At 39.2% G+C, this 15645-nt stretch overlaps 1 protein-coding gene across 22 annotated transcripts in view; it reads right to left on the bottom strand.

Annotated features, from left to right (window-relative positions):
* Positions 1–15645, bottom strand: part of INPP4B (inositol polyphosphate-4-phosphatase type II B) — a 263711-nt gene that overhangs the window by 63726 nt on the left and 184340 nt on the right. For all 22 annotated transcript variants that reach the window (XM_064711309.1, XM_064711308.1, XM_064711307.1 and 19 more), the window contains 7 exons: positions 13755–13927; positions 12054–12177; positions 11028–11145; positions 9209–9349; positions 6474–6571; positions 2726–2838; positions 824–978 (listed from right to left, as the gene is read on the bottom strand). In XM_064711309.1, coding sequence (XP_064567379.1) covers positions 824–978; positions 2726–2838; positions 6474–6571; positions 9209–9349; positions 11028–11145; positions 12054–12177; positions 13755–13927 — 922 coding nt within the window. The remainder of the gene's footprint in view (positions 1–823; positions 979–2725; positions 2839–6473; positions 6572–9208; positions 9350–11027; positions 11146–12053; positions 12178–13754; positions 13928–15645) is intronic.

The following is a 15645-nucleotide window of genomic DNA, read 5'->3' as shown; positions in this document are numbered from 1 at the left end:
TGTGTGCCCGTGGCCCTGGGCTCTGCTGGGCACTCAGAACCAGCCTGGGCTCTGCTGGGCACTCAGAACCAGCCTCAGACCTTGTGTGCCCGTGGCCCTGGGCTCTGCTGGGCACTCAGAACCAGCCTGGGCTGTGCTGGGCACTCAGAACCAGCCTGGGCTGTGCTGGGCATTCAGAACCAGCCTGGGCTCTGCTGGGCGCTCAGAACCAGCCTGGGCTCTGCTGAGCATTCAGAACCAGCCTGGGCTCTGCTGGGCACTCAGAACCAGCCTGGGCTGTGCTGGGCACTCAGAACTGGCCTCAGATCCTGTGTGCCGGCACAGGCAGGCCTGGGCTGTGCTGGGCACTCAGAACCAGCCTCAGACCCTGTGCACTGGTGGCCCCGGCCTGGGCTCTGCTGGGCATCCAGAACCAGCCTCAGACCCAGTGCAGGCAGGCCTGGGCTCCTCTGGGCACTCAGAACCAGCCTGGGCTCTGCTGGGCACTCAGAACCAGCCTCAGATCCTGTGTGCCTGTGGCCTTGGGCTCTGCTGGGCACTCAGAACCAGCCTCAGGCCCTGTGCAGGCAGGCCTGGGCTCTGCTGGGCACTCAGAACCAGCCTGGGCTCTGCTCGGCACTCAGAACCAGCCTCAGACCCTGTGTGCCCGTGGCCCTGGGCTCTGCTGGGCACTCAGAACCAGCCTCAGGCCCTGTGCAGGCAGGCCTGGGCTCTGCTGGGCACTCAGAACCAGCCTGGGCTCTGCTGGGCACTCAGAACCAGCCTCAGGCCCTGTTCGCTGGCAGCCCTGGCCTGGCTCAGAGTTCCATGGAGCCCCACCTACCTCCTCATGCAATCCAGCGCCCGGATGAAGAAGTCTTTGTGCAGCTGGTGCTCGTCCCTCAGGATGGAGCACTGCTCCAGTGTCACTGACATGGATGTCCTGTCTTTGGCACTCTTGCAGCAGGTGAAGCGCACTCCGTTCAGCTTGCGGCAAATCTGAAACACGGGCAGGCCCCACAGGTCAGCCCTTCCTACCAGGCTGTGCAGCCCTACAGCTCTGCAAGCCCAGGGAGGGCATCCAGACAGCTACAGCACTTCTCAAGAAAAAAACACCTTCTAGAAGTTAGTACCAGTACACTGAATTCCTGAATTTGACGTAGGACTTTTATAACTATAAAAGAAACAGTTCCTTCACTGTTTCCTCACTGAATGTAGCAACTGCCCTGTTCAATGAAAGCTAAATTGTCTGATTACCTGATAAATAAAGATATGGTAAGTCTTAACTCACAAACATGAATGTAGCAGACTAACTTCTTGTGAAGGTATGGAGTCAGACACATCTAACTTACATAGTTTTTATTTTCAACAGGTAAACTGTTCAATGTATGGCTCACAATTAATAAAGTTTAACAAATTGCTGCCATGGATTGTCTACTTTCATTTATACTTTGAAAAAGTTATAACACATAAAGGAAACATGACATTTTGGAGGATGATTCCTCCTCTTAGGAATCAATCTGTGGTTGTACCATTCCATTAGTTTATACTATGGTTTCAAATGATATTTTACTAGAAAAAGAAAAATTGAAGGAGAGCTTCTGTGCCCAAATGTGGGTCTACCTTTCCCCAGATAAAACCTGTCCTGAGAAAAGGTAATACTTTGCTTACACCTATCCCTGGGGAATCATAGGTGTAATGGTACGAAACCTCAAAATGTTTGTGAGAATGCAGCAAGGCAATGAACTACAGCAGGAATCACAAAAAGAAACTTCTCGCATTGGCTATCATGGGAGAGCTCGCAGGATGAACTGGAACATGACCAGTGTCAGTTGAGCAAATAAGTGTTTCTTCATCTAATGCTAATTGCATTCTTAGAAATTCTATTAAAAATCAATAAATACTATTAAATTCTATAAAAATAAAAAAATACTTGGACCCTTTAAGTTCTTTGTGATACCATGGTGAGGACAATCTCAAAAGTTTAATTTAGAGACTCAATTAAGGGAATCTTACTTAGAATCCAAAGAGGTACAGGATAGTGAAGGAGAACCTATGAGTGTTTCTTCCATCATATAATTTAAAATTTTAAAAGTTAAATCTGTTAAAAAATTCGAACAGTTGCACTGGGATTTAAAACAAGTACTATATGATAATCTTCTTAAATAATTATGCGAAAGAACTGTTTCATTGAAGAGATTAATTCTCTTTGCACTAGTAAAGAGAATAATAAATAAAGTAAAAAAATCCCAGGTAATTATTCTGGATGAGTGATGGGCTCATATGTGAAATCTTGTACTTCCACTGCAATAAAAAAGTGATATTGCACAGCTACTGCACTGACAAAGTTTTCTTCTTACATCTTTTTCAATAAATAAATGGAATATAGAATAACAGTGTGTAGATCACTGGGACCAGAAATACACATTTCAGAAAGTTAAAGTAAGGGAACCAAGCAATCATGTCACACATCATACCTCAAGGACACTAAAAAAATTATCTTGAGTAATTTTATATTATCAAAGAATGGATATCAAACAAATCACTCAAATTCTAGCAGGTTCTACCAGTTTAAAAAGTGAGAAAAAGAAATTGTCTGCAAAAAACTATTACAGCACATCTGCCTCCTTTAACCAGTGAGTTTTCCAGTCCTTTCCTTAAAATCCATTGCACTTACAATGTCAGCAAGCTTATGAAAATGAGTTTATGATTAGTTCATCAATTTCTTTGAAACAAGAGAGCTCACCGTTGCAGCCAGCCACATGATTTCTACATTCTTTCTCTTTTTGGCCTGGATATTTTGATGAAGACTTTCTAGCAATCCCTTTAAATCATTTTGTTCTTGAAAATGTGGTAAACCTGGGAAAAAAGGACGAAAAAAGTTGCTCATTTTGATAAGGTTGGTGATATGATTGTCCTGACTAAAGAATGCTCATGGTAAAGAACAGGTCTCTTATTTACAGCCTTGTTTTGGAACACAGGATGGAAATTACCAGCTAAATATTTAAGGAATAAGCAAACCTTATGTCTTTTGAGTATTGCCTTGTCCTCCCTAAGATCTTCATGTGGAAATTTAAAGTATCTTCAACCTTTATCTTATAAATGGATGGTGAAAAACAAAATCAAATCTCTGCTGTAGTTCTGTTCATCAGCTATTACAGACATTCAAAAGAAATCAGAAAAATAAAAAAAAACTGAGTGTATTACAACCTGCTTTGATGGGATGATTATTTTTTAATTTTAAAGTCAAAAAATTTGGTTTTGTTTTCAAATTGAAACATCTAGTTATTGTTTTAAAACGTGCCTTAGATTTTTCTATAATGTAAGATAAGGGTTAAACAGCACTTAGTATCCCCTCTAAAAAGTAACAAAGTATATTTCTCCTGAAATTAAGTGGGGTTTATTTTGAAGTAGAAAATAATCTCAAGTTTGCTGAAAATCCAAAAATTTACCTGCTTGTTCTGGGTATGGCATTAAAGTTGAAGTTTAATTTATCCTACATCTCCAGAAAAATTCAAGAGTAGGCAATTTAATTTCCCCCTCTGTTTAATATGTATATAGAGGAGGGATTTTTCTAATGTTGCATTTATCTTTGCTAGTTCTGAAAATCAATAAAAACATGCAGAATCTGTTTTTTGAAATTATTTCTTCTCATGGTGACAAAGTAAAAAGAATTCAAATCATAGTTATCACCAAATAAAGGGGCCAGAATCAAGGGAAACAAAGTGAAACTAAATTGATCAATGGATTTCTTCAAGCAGAGAAAGTAAATTATCCATCCAGTGAGGGGAAAAAAACCCCACAACCCAAGCCCAAAGACTTATACTCAATTGAAAGAATAAAAATGAGGGAAGTATTAATGAAGGTCAATATCCATTCTCCTAACGTGATCCAAGTTGGAATGATCCCTCTCATCAACAGGCTTTTACCTTTTACATCTAATAAATTCTGTAGTTTCCCTTATCTATGATTCATAGTAAGAAGTACTTTAAATATATTCAAAAAGACCTAAGTTGCTTCAGTCATACTGTGCTGTCTAAAAAGCTCACAAACAAACAATAAAAAAAGTAAAAGGGAGGAAAATGTACATCCAGAATCTGTTTTGCAATAATTTTAATGTGGATTGTTTTACCTCTGTATTACAAGCTCTGATTGTACATTAGATAATGTAGAGCACATAAAACCACATCACACTCTGCTAGACTATTACACTTATGGGTGCATCTGTTTCTTTAAAACAGAGAGCACAAAATGACAAAGATGCAAATGTATCACTAAACATTGTATTGCTTCCAGCAGCTTTCCTTTGGGTCACAGCAGAAAACGTGACATCTCAGAGGGGTGACTTCAGCACAGGTACAGCAAGAGTCTCCTAATTCACAGTACTGCCAAATGGGATGCACCTTGACTGGAAATGACCAAATGCCTAAACTCCTTGGGTCCCCCACAGTACCAAACCACCAACTCAGGCTAATAAGGGGGAGGAGCCTGGAAATACCAAACAGCCTTGTTGTTTTCAGGTAATTATGTACTACTAAACAACTATCTTACATTTTTGGACTCTTACTGTCTTAGTATTTCTATAAAAGCAGTACCATTTTGGTGCTTCAATCAGAGCTACATTTGGTCAGCATTTTTGGTAGGAACCTTGCTGGAAACATGCTCTTATTTTCAGTTTCTGCTAAAAGAATTTAAGAGGTTAACAAATGGGTAAATGACGAAGTGTATGTTCATCTTAAAGACAGAAAAGTCAGTGGATGCTTAGTTACAAGCAAGACTATTATTGCCAAGGAGAAATACAGACACAAGAGGAAAACTAACAGCAAAGGTAGCAATACCTTTCAGGGAGTGGAAAATTGAATTCTTTGAAAGGGAATATATGAATGAGGCAGCAGGCCAGGGAGGCTGCCAAGGGTGGATCCAACAGCCTGGCAAATAGGGCTGAAAATGCTCAAATCCTGTTGGGCTTTTTGAACACTGTTTGGAACTGACAGCTTTGGGAACACAGTCCTGCATTTATTTTGTAGCACACATTTGGCATTATAGGAAATTATCTGGATAGGTGGGACAAAACCATCAAAAAGCCATCAATATTGAATGCCTCTCACTTGGCCCCAGCACCAGGGTTGCTGCCAGCCTTGTATGGAGGTTTGTCTTCCAGAGGTGGGGGAAGAGGAGTGGGATTAAGTCCTGCCACAAATGAAAAAGTTTGAGAGCTTCCCTTTTTTCCCAGGGGGCTGGTTTAAAAGGCACATTTCTCCAAGGCAAAAGAGTGACTCTGTATACTGGCAGGGAGCTACTGGTAAGGGCAGTGGAACAAAAAGGTGCTTTATGTTCCATAAAAAATTGTATAAAGAAGAGACTGAGTTATTAAAGGTAAAGATAAAAGCAAGAAAGTTATAATAACCAGAAAATACATGATGAACTAGACACAATTAGTTCTCAAAAGCCTTCACAGTCTGAAAGAAGTCCAGGAACTGTGTGGCTCACTAATAATCCTTCAGGAAGGCAGTACAAGTTTTAAATTGTGTTAATGAAAAGTAGCCAATACTGTCTGCATGCAAATTTTTGCTTTTATAAAATAAAATCCATTTATGAGGTAGCAGATCTACCGTAGTCCTAACCTGCATGAGGTTAGTTTTTCGAGGATGTTTTCTTAGCAAGATGCCCCTCAATTAATCACGCAACTTATTGTATGATTTTCTCTGTAGACATCCTGGAAATAAATACTAGGTCTGTGGGTGGATGGAGGAGCATCCTGCCCACCATTTAGGAAGGGCTTTTGTTTCTGTCAAAATGATTACCAAATTAAAATCATCCTGATATAAGAGATAAACATGTGATGTATCAAAGTTTTACATAGCATTTAAACATCAGGCAGTTAAATCTCCCACATTTGGGACTACAGTTTGGGCATTAAAACTAACTGGACTCGATTGATGCAGATGTTTTCTTCAGTCTTGCTTCTGGCAATCAGAGTAACAGCATAGTAATGTTTATGTTTATAATACAGAAGTTCTATAGAAGTGGAATACAGGGCCTATTCCAATGAAACCTTGTCATTCATATAATGATGATGTGGCTCATTGCTTGTATTTGATCTGCAGATTTCTCCATGGTTCACCAAACCTCAACATATTTTCAGAATAAGAACAGAGGGTATGACTGAAGCTGATGAAATTTCCCACCCTAAGTATTTATGTAAAAATACAATAGGTACAGACTGTCCTCTACATGAAATATTAAGAAACTTATTATTTTAATAACTTAAAATAGCTGTTCAGTTCATTATTCCTCTGTTTCATTTTCTCTGTAGTTTCTGCTGTGGCACAGGGCCTGAAATCACTCCTGAGACCAGCAGGGTCATGTATAGGTACAAAATGTTTAAATTTATGGAACAAGTTATGGCATTCTGCTAATATTACTGTCTTATAACCTTCCACCTACTCAAAGCTTTTCAAACCCATTTGGACATTGCATTATTTTGTACTCACAATCAGGAGGCATTTTTTCTGTAAATAACTTGTAATATTCTTTGAGAAGTTCTAAGTTTTCCTGGTTAATGTTTTCCTGCAAAGTGGTATCTCCAAACCTACGAAAATACACAATAAATTATGAAAAAAACCCAAAATCCACAACCAACAACAACAACAAAAGATAAATTGCCCTTCATAGTTATTTCTTTGCATAAAGAAATAGCTTTGGTGCTAAATGCATTAGATTTTGTCAAACATGCAGTAGTTAAGTTCTTGTATGCTTTGGAATTAATTTTTGGAAACGAGATCATCACTGATGCATACTTCTTCTAAAAGTTTATTAACAAAGCAATTTATTTACAAACATGCAATAAGGCACTTATTCTTTTCCCCTCACAAATCTTGAATAAATAGAAAGGCACTTTGGGGGAATTCCAATTCCAAAATTGGGTACCACAGGCAGAGAACACCAGCTCCTCCATCTCTTAGTGCTGCTACTGCTTAAGCATATCAATTTCTGTAAGAGCTGGATAATATGGAAGTGACACAAGATGGAAGAGAAGCTTATCTACAAAATAACTATAGCTATAAAAACAAAGATCTTTCTCTCTGAGATCAAGATTTCTACAACAGCCACATTTCACATGCCAAGAAACTAAATCTCACGATACTACAGGAGATATGATTGTGAAGACAGGAATGTCCCCATGACAGCTAGGGCCAAAGTTTTGAAATTCATCTTTAGAATAGATTTGAAACAGGAATGGAGGAGTACAGGAAGAGAGGCATGGGTAGCTAAGTGAGAAACTCAGAGAGAAGGGGACACAGATCAGAAGATACCAAATATGCTGCTAAATTGGGAACAAGGACTGTAACTCATGCATTAAAGCTGCTTCTGCATTGAACTTATTTTCTTGGTACATATTAGTACATATCCATATTTATAAATATGTGGCTATTTTGTTTTCTCCTATGGCTTTCTTTGCACACAATGTAAAGTGACCACTGGGAACAACACTTCCTGCCACTTCACTTGCAAGCCAGGCATCTTTTCATATCAACTCCTCTACAAGCCCCCAGGTAATCAGGCTATTTCTAAATGTTGTCAAATTTTTCCTCAGACCATTCATAACTCAGTTCTTCCTGCCTGTCTCACACGTGTAAGCTCCCACCAGCCTGCTTCTTGCTTACCACATCATGTCTTATCTCTTATTTTTTGAGTGTCCCACTCAGAACTGTCATGACTGATTTTGTTGGTTTTGCACATTATGAGTTTGGCCACGTCAGTCCTCTCAGCACTTTCCTCATTATGGCATCAAGAATAACCTATTTTCATTTGCAAGAAGTTTCCAAGTTCTCTAACCAGCTATCACAGTAAAATGCCAGATTTTACTGTCTTTAGATTCAGTCTATGTTTCCCATTTCAATTTTCTGCCTAAATTTTCTCACATATCACCACTCAACTTGGAAAAGTGTCCCATAAACATTCACAAAACTACCTGATGGCATTCTTTAGTAGACTTCTTTAAAAGACTGGGTTTACTTGGCTCTCTACAGTGAATAGGAGATAAAATCCTGTGGTGTTTAACTTCTTGCCTATTACCCAGGTTAAGGATTTTCACTGTTTCCCTCCATTACTCCAGCTACAGCTTTGCTATAAGCTTTTGGCTTAGAGCAAATGCAACCTCAAGATAAGCATTAGGTATTTTGGATGCTCTGTTAATAAAAGCAGCTAAAAGAAAAGAAGTTTTAACAAAGTACCTGTCTGGATTGACATCTTGACTTCTACCTAGCAGTTTTAGCCCTGCACAAATGTGGTAATTTAACATGACTGACATGTTCCTTTTCTTGGAAGAGAAAATTAATACACTGGTGAATCCATGACTATTATTATACTAAATAATTAGTTTCCAGCAATGTGTTGCAGAGGAGTACTAATTTCTCTAGCTTATCACTTGTTTGGTTTCTTCAAACCTATTGAAGTTGGAGGGAGATGACCCACCTTGCATTGGTCAGCATCGACTCCACTTTATTGATCAATCAGGCACCTTTTATAACAGTGTTAATTCACTTCATGCATATTGCAAAATCTGAGCTCACAATAGGTCAGAGATAACATACCAACTCCACCTTATGTTTCCAATACCAAGATTTGGGTTCTCAAAATTATTCTTGCTTTCCCAAAACAGCCAAAGATAGAACATACACTTGTTATGAGAAAGCTGCCTGAGAACTCTGATGTGCAAGGCTCTCAAGGCCTTCATGCTTGCCACTTTTACCTGTAGTTAAAAATAACCTGAGAACCTCTGCTGTTCACAGAAGCAGGCTGTGAGAATCTGCTCCTCACAGCTGCCTTCTAGGCCATCCCTGAAAAAATCTCCAACACAAACCCATCTTCAAGATGTAAGAATTTTGAATTTTCAAACTTGTGTGAGAATTTCAGAGTACTGCATACAACCAAAATTCTGCATCTGAAATAGAAATCCATTTTGCATCTGTATCCAAGAGAAACATGGCACCAACTCTGTGAAACGAAGCCCTGCTTATGATCTTATCTTCATCTGGACTTTTTCACTGTTCTACATTGCTTCATAGCTTGTGTTTATTTCCTTTAATACCTTTGAAAATACACACTGAGTCAATGTGAGAATGTCTAAGAGCAAATAACAAAGAAGATTTGTTTCTAATCCTGAGAGATAGCCTGTACCAGCATGGAGTACTTGGACAGAAAATGCAACGTGACTTTTCCTTACCTCTCTGCCAGTGTTTGCTGCTCATTGATTCCAACATTAAAGAGCACTGGATACATGCGAAGCAGCTTTCCCTCTTTAATCTCTTGTGGCAGCAGCTCAAACATCTTTGCTGGGAGCTGGACCTCTATAATGTAATGTTCACTAGGAAAAATGAAAACAAGAGTGAGGATGGGGTTCTTGATTGTCAGGAAATTTTCTTCAGCCAGAGAATGGTTGAGCAGGTTGAACTGGCTCCCCTGGGAAGTGTCACAGCACCAAGCCTCACAGAGTTCAAGAAGCATCTGAACTCTCAGGCACAGGGTGTGATTCTTGGGAAGCCCTGTGCAAGGCCAGGAGTTGCACTTGATGATGCATACGGGTCCTTCTAACTCAAAAGATTCTGTGATTCTGTAAAGAATGTTCCAAAAGCACATGTTTTGGCCTCTAATAAAAGAATGAGAGCTCCTGAACAGAATTTCACTGCCCCTGGGTGGCTGGTGTCTACCACCCACACCAGATGATCACTAGTGCACTGCTAGACAGCGCCACACACTTTGGATTGATTTGTTTGTGTACACAGAATGTCAGGTTTAAGCACATTCCTAGAAAAAACAATTACAAGTAAATATGCTGACTCTTCAAGATAAGAATTTGTAGTTTGATTTTTCTGTCTTGCATTTCTACAGTCTTTCACTCTTATTTATTGAGCCATACTATATAACAACCAAAATAAAAATGGAGGGTTGCTAAAAAAATTATTAGAAAATAACTAGATTTTCACCTTTTCATCTTTTCTTTTTACAGTTGACTTCCAATACTGTTTGATAGGAGCAGTCTCATCACAGCTCTAAGAGGAATGGGACTCCTCCACATAAACCTTGTAGATTTTATTTTTAAAATTTTTTTAATTTTAATTATTCCCAATGTATTGCCTATCATATTCCAGCCTTCCTGTTATTTATTCAATCCCTTCTCAGAAAGCCCATATGATGAGAGTGAATCATCCAGATTAATTAAGTAAATCAGTGGTGAAAGCCCCCTTCAGAGGAAACATATATTTTCTAAAAGTTCCTGCTTTTAGCTGAATTTAATTTACAGTCATCTTAAGAGCAATGATACTATTAAGGAAGTGATTTTTGCAAAATAAAAGTATTTGGAGCTTCAGACTAGAATAATAATAAAGATGAAAAATCCATTCCAATCTTGTTAACCCTCAAATAGCCAAAATTAATGGAGTATTGCAGTTTATGTCCTGACATTCAGCAGTACTCATGTGAGATTCATAAAGGATAAGTGATTTTGTGCAAGGATTTCTGAGACTGCCCATGTCCTGTGTGATTTTCAGCAGCTAAAAAAGGCTTCCATTTTTAAAAGTGACTACTAAGTTTTTAATACTAAGTCATCGGAGTTTTTTGGTTTCCATCTTAAAAACAATCAAGGCCTAACTCGTGGAACTGCAATTTCATTTCTCATGCTGAAATACAAATTCAGGACATTCAAAAGCAAAGTTTCTCAGTTAGAGACCACATCTGTAAATAATGGCCTTGTCACCTGCCCAGGATTCAGTATCCATGTGTGAATAATGCACCAGCAGCTCTGCACAACACAGACATTCCTCAGATTAATCTGTATTAGTAACTGGAACTTTAGCTTTTTATCAGGACAGTAACCCAGAGCCTACTGGCTTTTAGAATCCCTACTAACTCACCTTCTAAAAAGTAAAACAATGCACTTTCAATAAAACAGAATTCAGCAACAAGAAAACCATTAGACGGGTTTCATGGGCTACAAATTAAAACTGCAGCTCAGTTTCCTGGGCTCCAAGAAACAAAGTTCTTACCGTCTTCCACTTATAATAGGCAAAAAATCTTCTGACTTGGCTTCAATTACTCTAAACATTACTTTCTGCAAATCTGAAATGCCCACAGCCATGTCTTCGAGCATCCCTGCTTCTTCACCTACATGAAAAGATTAAAGAGACTATTAACAGAGTTGGCAGATCAGTCACTGTATAGGTTAGGGCAAAGCAATATATTTTCCAGTCTGTGCATCTAAAAACCACAGTTCTAAATTCACATTACAGTAACCTACATAAAACCAGACTAATTTCTTGAACTGCTGACAATTCTGTGGCCTAAATGGTAACCATGAGTATTAAGCAATTCTGAAAATCAGTCTGCTCTATATAGGCATAAAATAACCTCAGAAAAGCCATTTTTGTCTATTCTGAAAGTTTTCAAAAGGCTTTCCTGCTGATGGAGGACAAAGGTTTTGAGAATAAAAACAAGAATCACACAAAATGGAGAAGACAGCTATCTCCAAATGAGCAACTGCATAAAAAAGCTGCACAAATGCTAAATTCCTCTACTTTAGTCAAAATCTCTGATTCAGGGAATGATTCCAATAGATCTAGTTCAAAGTTTGAAACATAAGGCAATTTCTCCCTCCAAATTTCCTTTTTAATACATGTCAAATAATGGCATCTGTAACAAACTATGAAACTGTTTTCAGGCTATCTTCACATTATCAGCACTGGGGATCAGGGCCGAGGCTGATAAAAACAGTAAGTGTTTAAATCTTCTGTTTGCATTAGTTTTATAAACCTGGTATTTTGGGTCAGGTCTGCATGGAACAATAAGCAGGCCGTGTTCTCTGAGGAACTCAGAATGAAACAGATTAATAACTTTTGCTGCAGAATTAACAACACAGTATCAATGACTTCAGCTGTGCTATTATGTGCAAGTCTACTGTCTTGTAAGGACAATATTTGATTCAGCAAGCCGAATTATTGGAAACAGAGCAGAGGTTAAAATAAGAACTTTCTGGGCAGGGAACATGAGGAACTTTGTCCAAGAGCAATACTTACTGTATGTACTAAGGAGTCCTTCATACTGCACCAGCAATCCAACAGTGTGAAGCTGTTGTAAAAATCCTTGATCATGTAAACCTGTGTGCAATTTGATTACAAAACCACAGACCAATCCAGCGAGCTGTAAAGATAATAAAACACGTGCAAGAGTGTTACAAGACAAACAGATACAAGACAAACATTTTAACTGTTACAAGACAAACAGTTAAAATGAGGCTTGCTATCATTATACACAAGAGAGGTAGCACCTACATATTTAAAAAATCAGCATAGGTATTTCTGTTTAGTGACTAAGTACATGATTTCATAATAATGTATTTTGATGGGGTTTTTTGGGGGTGTATAAAGTAGTGAAATATTCTGTTAAGGTATATTAGATAAGCTTAATTTGTTTTGTATCATTGTGTGTTATTTACACTGACATAAATAAGACCAGAACCTCACTTGTCAGGCTTCAAACATGCAAGACTGTGAATTATGATGTGAATTATGTGAATTAAAAATGTGAATTATGATGGATTTGAAAGTGGTTCAACATCTAATGCAACTGAATCTCCTTGACAGCTGCAACATACAACTTAAGAGAGAAATTAAGTGAAATATTTAGAAAAAACTCTATCTGAAAAAAACGTGATATACAGGAGAAGACATAAAGAGCTTCAGTTATTTGCCAAGAAAAGACAGTTCTAAGGAAAGACATGCTAATAGTATTTAAACACTTAAAACACTGCTACAAACTGAAACCAAATAATCTCCTCCCTATTTCCAAGGTGACCAGGAGAAAAAATCTCCCTGGCTTGGATGCTGCCTAGCCAGTACCCTGTGAGGCCACATCTAGAGTGCTGTGTTCAGTTCTGGGCTCACTAGGACAAGAAAGACAAGGAGCTACTGGAGAGAGTCCAGAGAAGGAACACAAAGATGATCTGGGTCTGGAGCATCTCTCTTATGAGGAGAGACTGCAGGAGCTGGGCTGTTCAGTCTGGAGAAGACTGAAGGGGATCTCATTAATGCACATAAATACCTCAAAGGTGAGTGCTAGGAGCAAGTACCAGATTCTTTTCAATGGTCCCCAGCAGCAGGATGAGGAGCAAAGGCCATAAGCTAAAACACAAGACATTCCACCTCAACATGAGGAACAACTCCTTTACACTGAGGGTGGCAGAGCACTGGAACAGGCTGACCAAGAAGAATTTGGAGTGCCCCTCTCTGCATACATTCCAACCCCACCTGGGTGTGTTCCCGTGTCACCTGCTCTAGGTGACCCTGCCTTGGCTGGACTGGGGGGCTGGATTGGATGATTGCCAGAGTCCCTTAACCCTACCTAGTCTGTGATTCTGTGATTATGAATATCAGCAGGATATATTCAAAGCTAGACTTGAGAACTATACAATCTAGGAAGTCTAAAAATAGATTTCTGGATATTACTTTGTGCAAAGGCAGGATTAGCCAACTTTTCCAGTCCACTGCAGACCTGCTGCTCTGACTCAGTGATAGAAGCACCATGGATTTCTACTTACTATTTAGTTTCTTACCCAATTATAAATTATTTAGGTGAATATCATGGAAAATAAATTAAAAAGCTGTATCAAATTGTAAGAAAAAAAAAAACCAAAGAGAAAGAAACCTACAAACACTGGCATGAAGAGTATGCTTATAATTAGAGCAACAGAAGGAAGTGAGTGACACAAGACAACCTACTGCTTGGCTAAAGACGATGTCTCTCCTCAGGGTCAGCATCAGGCACTGGGGCAAGCCACAGGCAAGTTCCTGGAGCAGGACAAAGGCCATGGACTGCTTGGCCCTGGTCACCACCTCTGCCATGCAGTCCTTCAGTGTGACCACCAGCGGGTACAGCTGCTCGTACCAGTCACCTAGAACACAACAGGTCATCTGCTCCAGAGTGGAAAACTTGCAGTGAAAAACCCTTCTTCACTAGGAAGGATGGCAGTAGCAGCTGTGCAGATCACCCTTCCCTTCAAAAGAACCCCTGCAGCTCTCCCCAGACCACTGCGGGACCACAAATGCCACTGGAGAACATACTTATAAGCAGGATTCCATCTTACCACTGGGAATGGGGTTAAATCCCTGGCCTGAATACAACTGCACTCTGAAACAATGGCCTTTTCTAACAGTCCCAGCATCTCTGTAAAACTGGTATTTAAGTGTCACAAACAGAGTACACAGGGAAACATAAAACCTCATTTAGCACACAAAAATTAATACAGTGGCGATGGAGTCTCCTTTCAGGACTTAGAACTGGCTATGTAAGAAATGAAATATCATCAAAAATGCAAAACCAGAGAGAATAACCAAATATTTAAGAAAAGGTGGGTGCTGGAGGGCAAAACACAATAACAAATAGGTATCTGGAAGGGTATCACCTACTTAATCTACAGGCTGGAAATATAAAAAGCTTCAGACCATATTCCTTTTTTTTCTTAGATTCTATGTTGTTCTCTTTAAATATTTAGAGATTTTGAACTCATTTTAGCTATTTCTATCAGAGAGATGCAGACTATTTTGAAACATGTTTTTCTCTGTAAAAATACATGCTAGGCATATTAAAAAAAACCTCGTAAACTGCTTGAAAAATGTGATTCCTTAATACATTACAAATGAAACAGTGATAACTAGGAATGGAGGAGAATTGGAACACCTTACACAAACTTGCCCAATAATCCCAGCTACTCCTGAATTTCATACGATTTAATAAAATCAGACCTGCCTTGTAGCTGCATATGGCTTTGCCTACCCCTAAGTTGAGCAAATAATAAAAACAAATAAATAAATCCCCCTCCTTCAGAATCTACATCTCAGTTTGAAATGAGGGAAATCAACACTCTAGAAGAATCTATATAAAAGTTGGGAATGCAACTGACAATGCAACAGTCTATAATTGGCTCATATTTTCTGTAGATCAGCGTAATTAAGAATAAATGATAATTAAAATCTGTTGTAATTAGGTGCGAGACAGCAGCGTGTTGTTTCAGGTAACATTCTGAGTCAGGCCAGTAAAACCTCGTTAGAACTGAGGAAGTTCTTGAGGCAGAAGACAGCTGCCTATTGCCAGTCAATTTGGCTGAGCTCCAGAAAAACACATAAATTAATAAAACTGCAGCCAAGAAGACTGGAGAGAGCTTTGAAGGCTGGGAGAAATTAGAGAAAGCAAGGAGCAGGAAACGGGAACAAGGACAGAGCATGCACAGAGAATCAGACGAGCTCTTTGTTATCTTTGTGGTCAGACAACATGAGTTTTACCACAGTCATACATATTTAACCATGAGTAACACAGACTGAGGAAGCATTCCCTGGAAAAAAGCAGTTCTGAAGTGAGAGTCATCCTGACAAAACAGACCATGAGCCACCTCCAGGTACAAGCTCCAGGTGATTTTATGCATGTCATTGGCTAACAGAGTGATGACACACTGTGCCAAACGCTGGTGTACATGTTTTAGAGAGGCTGCTGGAAAAATGGAGAGCTTGCAGTGCAGAGCTACGAAGATTTAGAGTTTAATCTCCTTAAGCTGATGAAAAAGACTGAGCAGCAACTTGATTTCCCCTCTTCATGAGGAGAAAATAACAAGAACTA

Source organism: Zonotrichia leucophrys, chromosome 4, assembly GCF_028769735.1.
Source record: "Zonotrichia leucophrys gambelii isolate GWCS_2022_RI chromosome 4, RI_Zleu_2.0, whole genome shotgun sequence".
Lineage (NCBI taxonomy): Eukaryota > Metazoa > Chordata > Aves > Passeriformes > Passerellidae > Zonotrichia > Zonotrichia leucophrys.
This window is presented reverse-complemented; position numbering and strand designations above follow the sequence as displayed.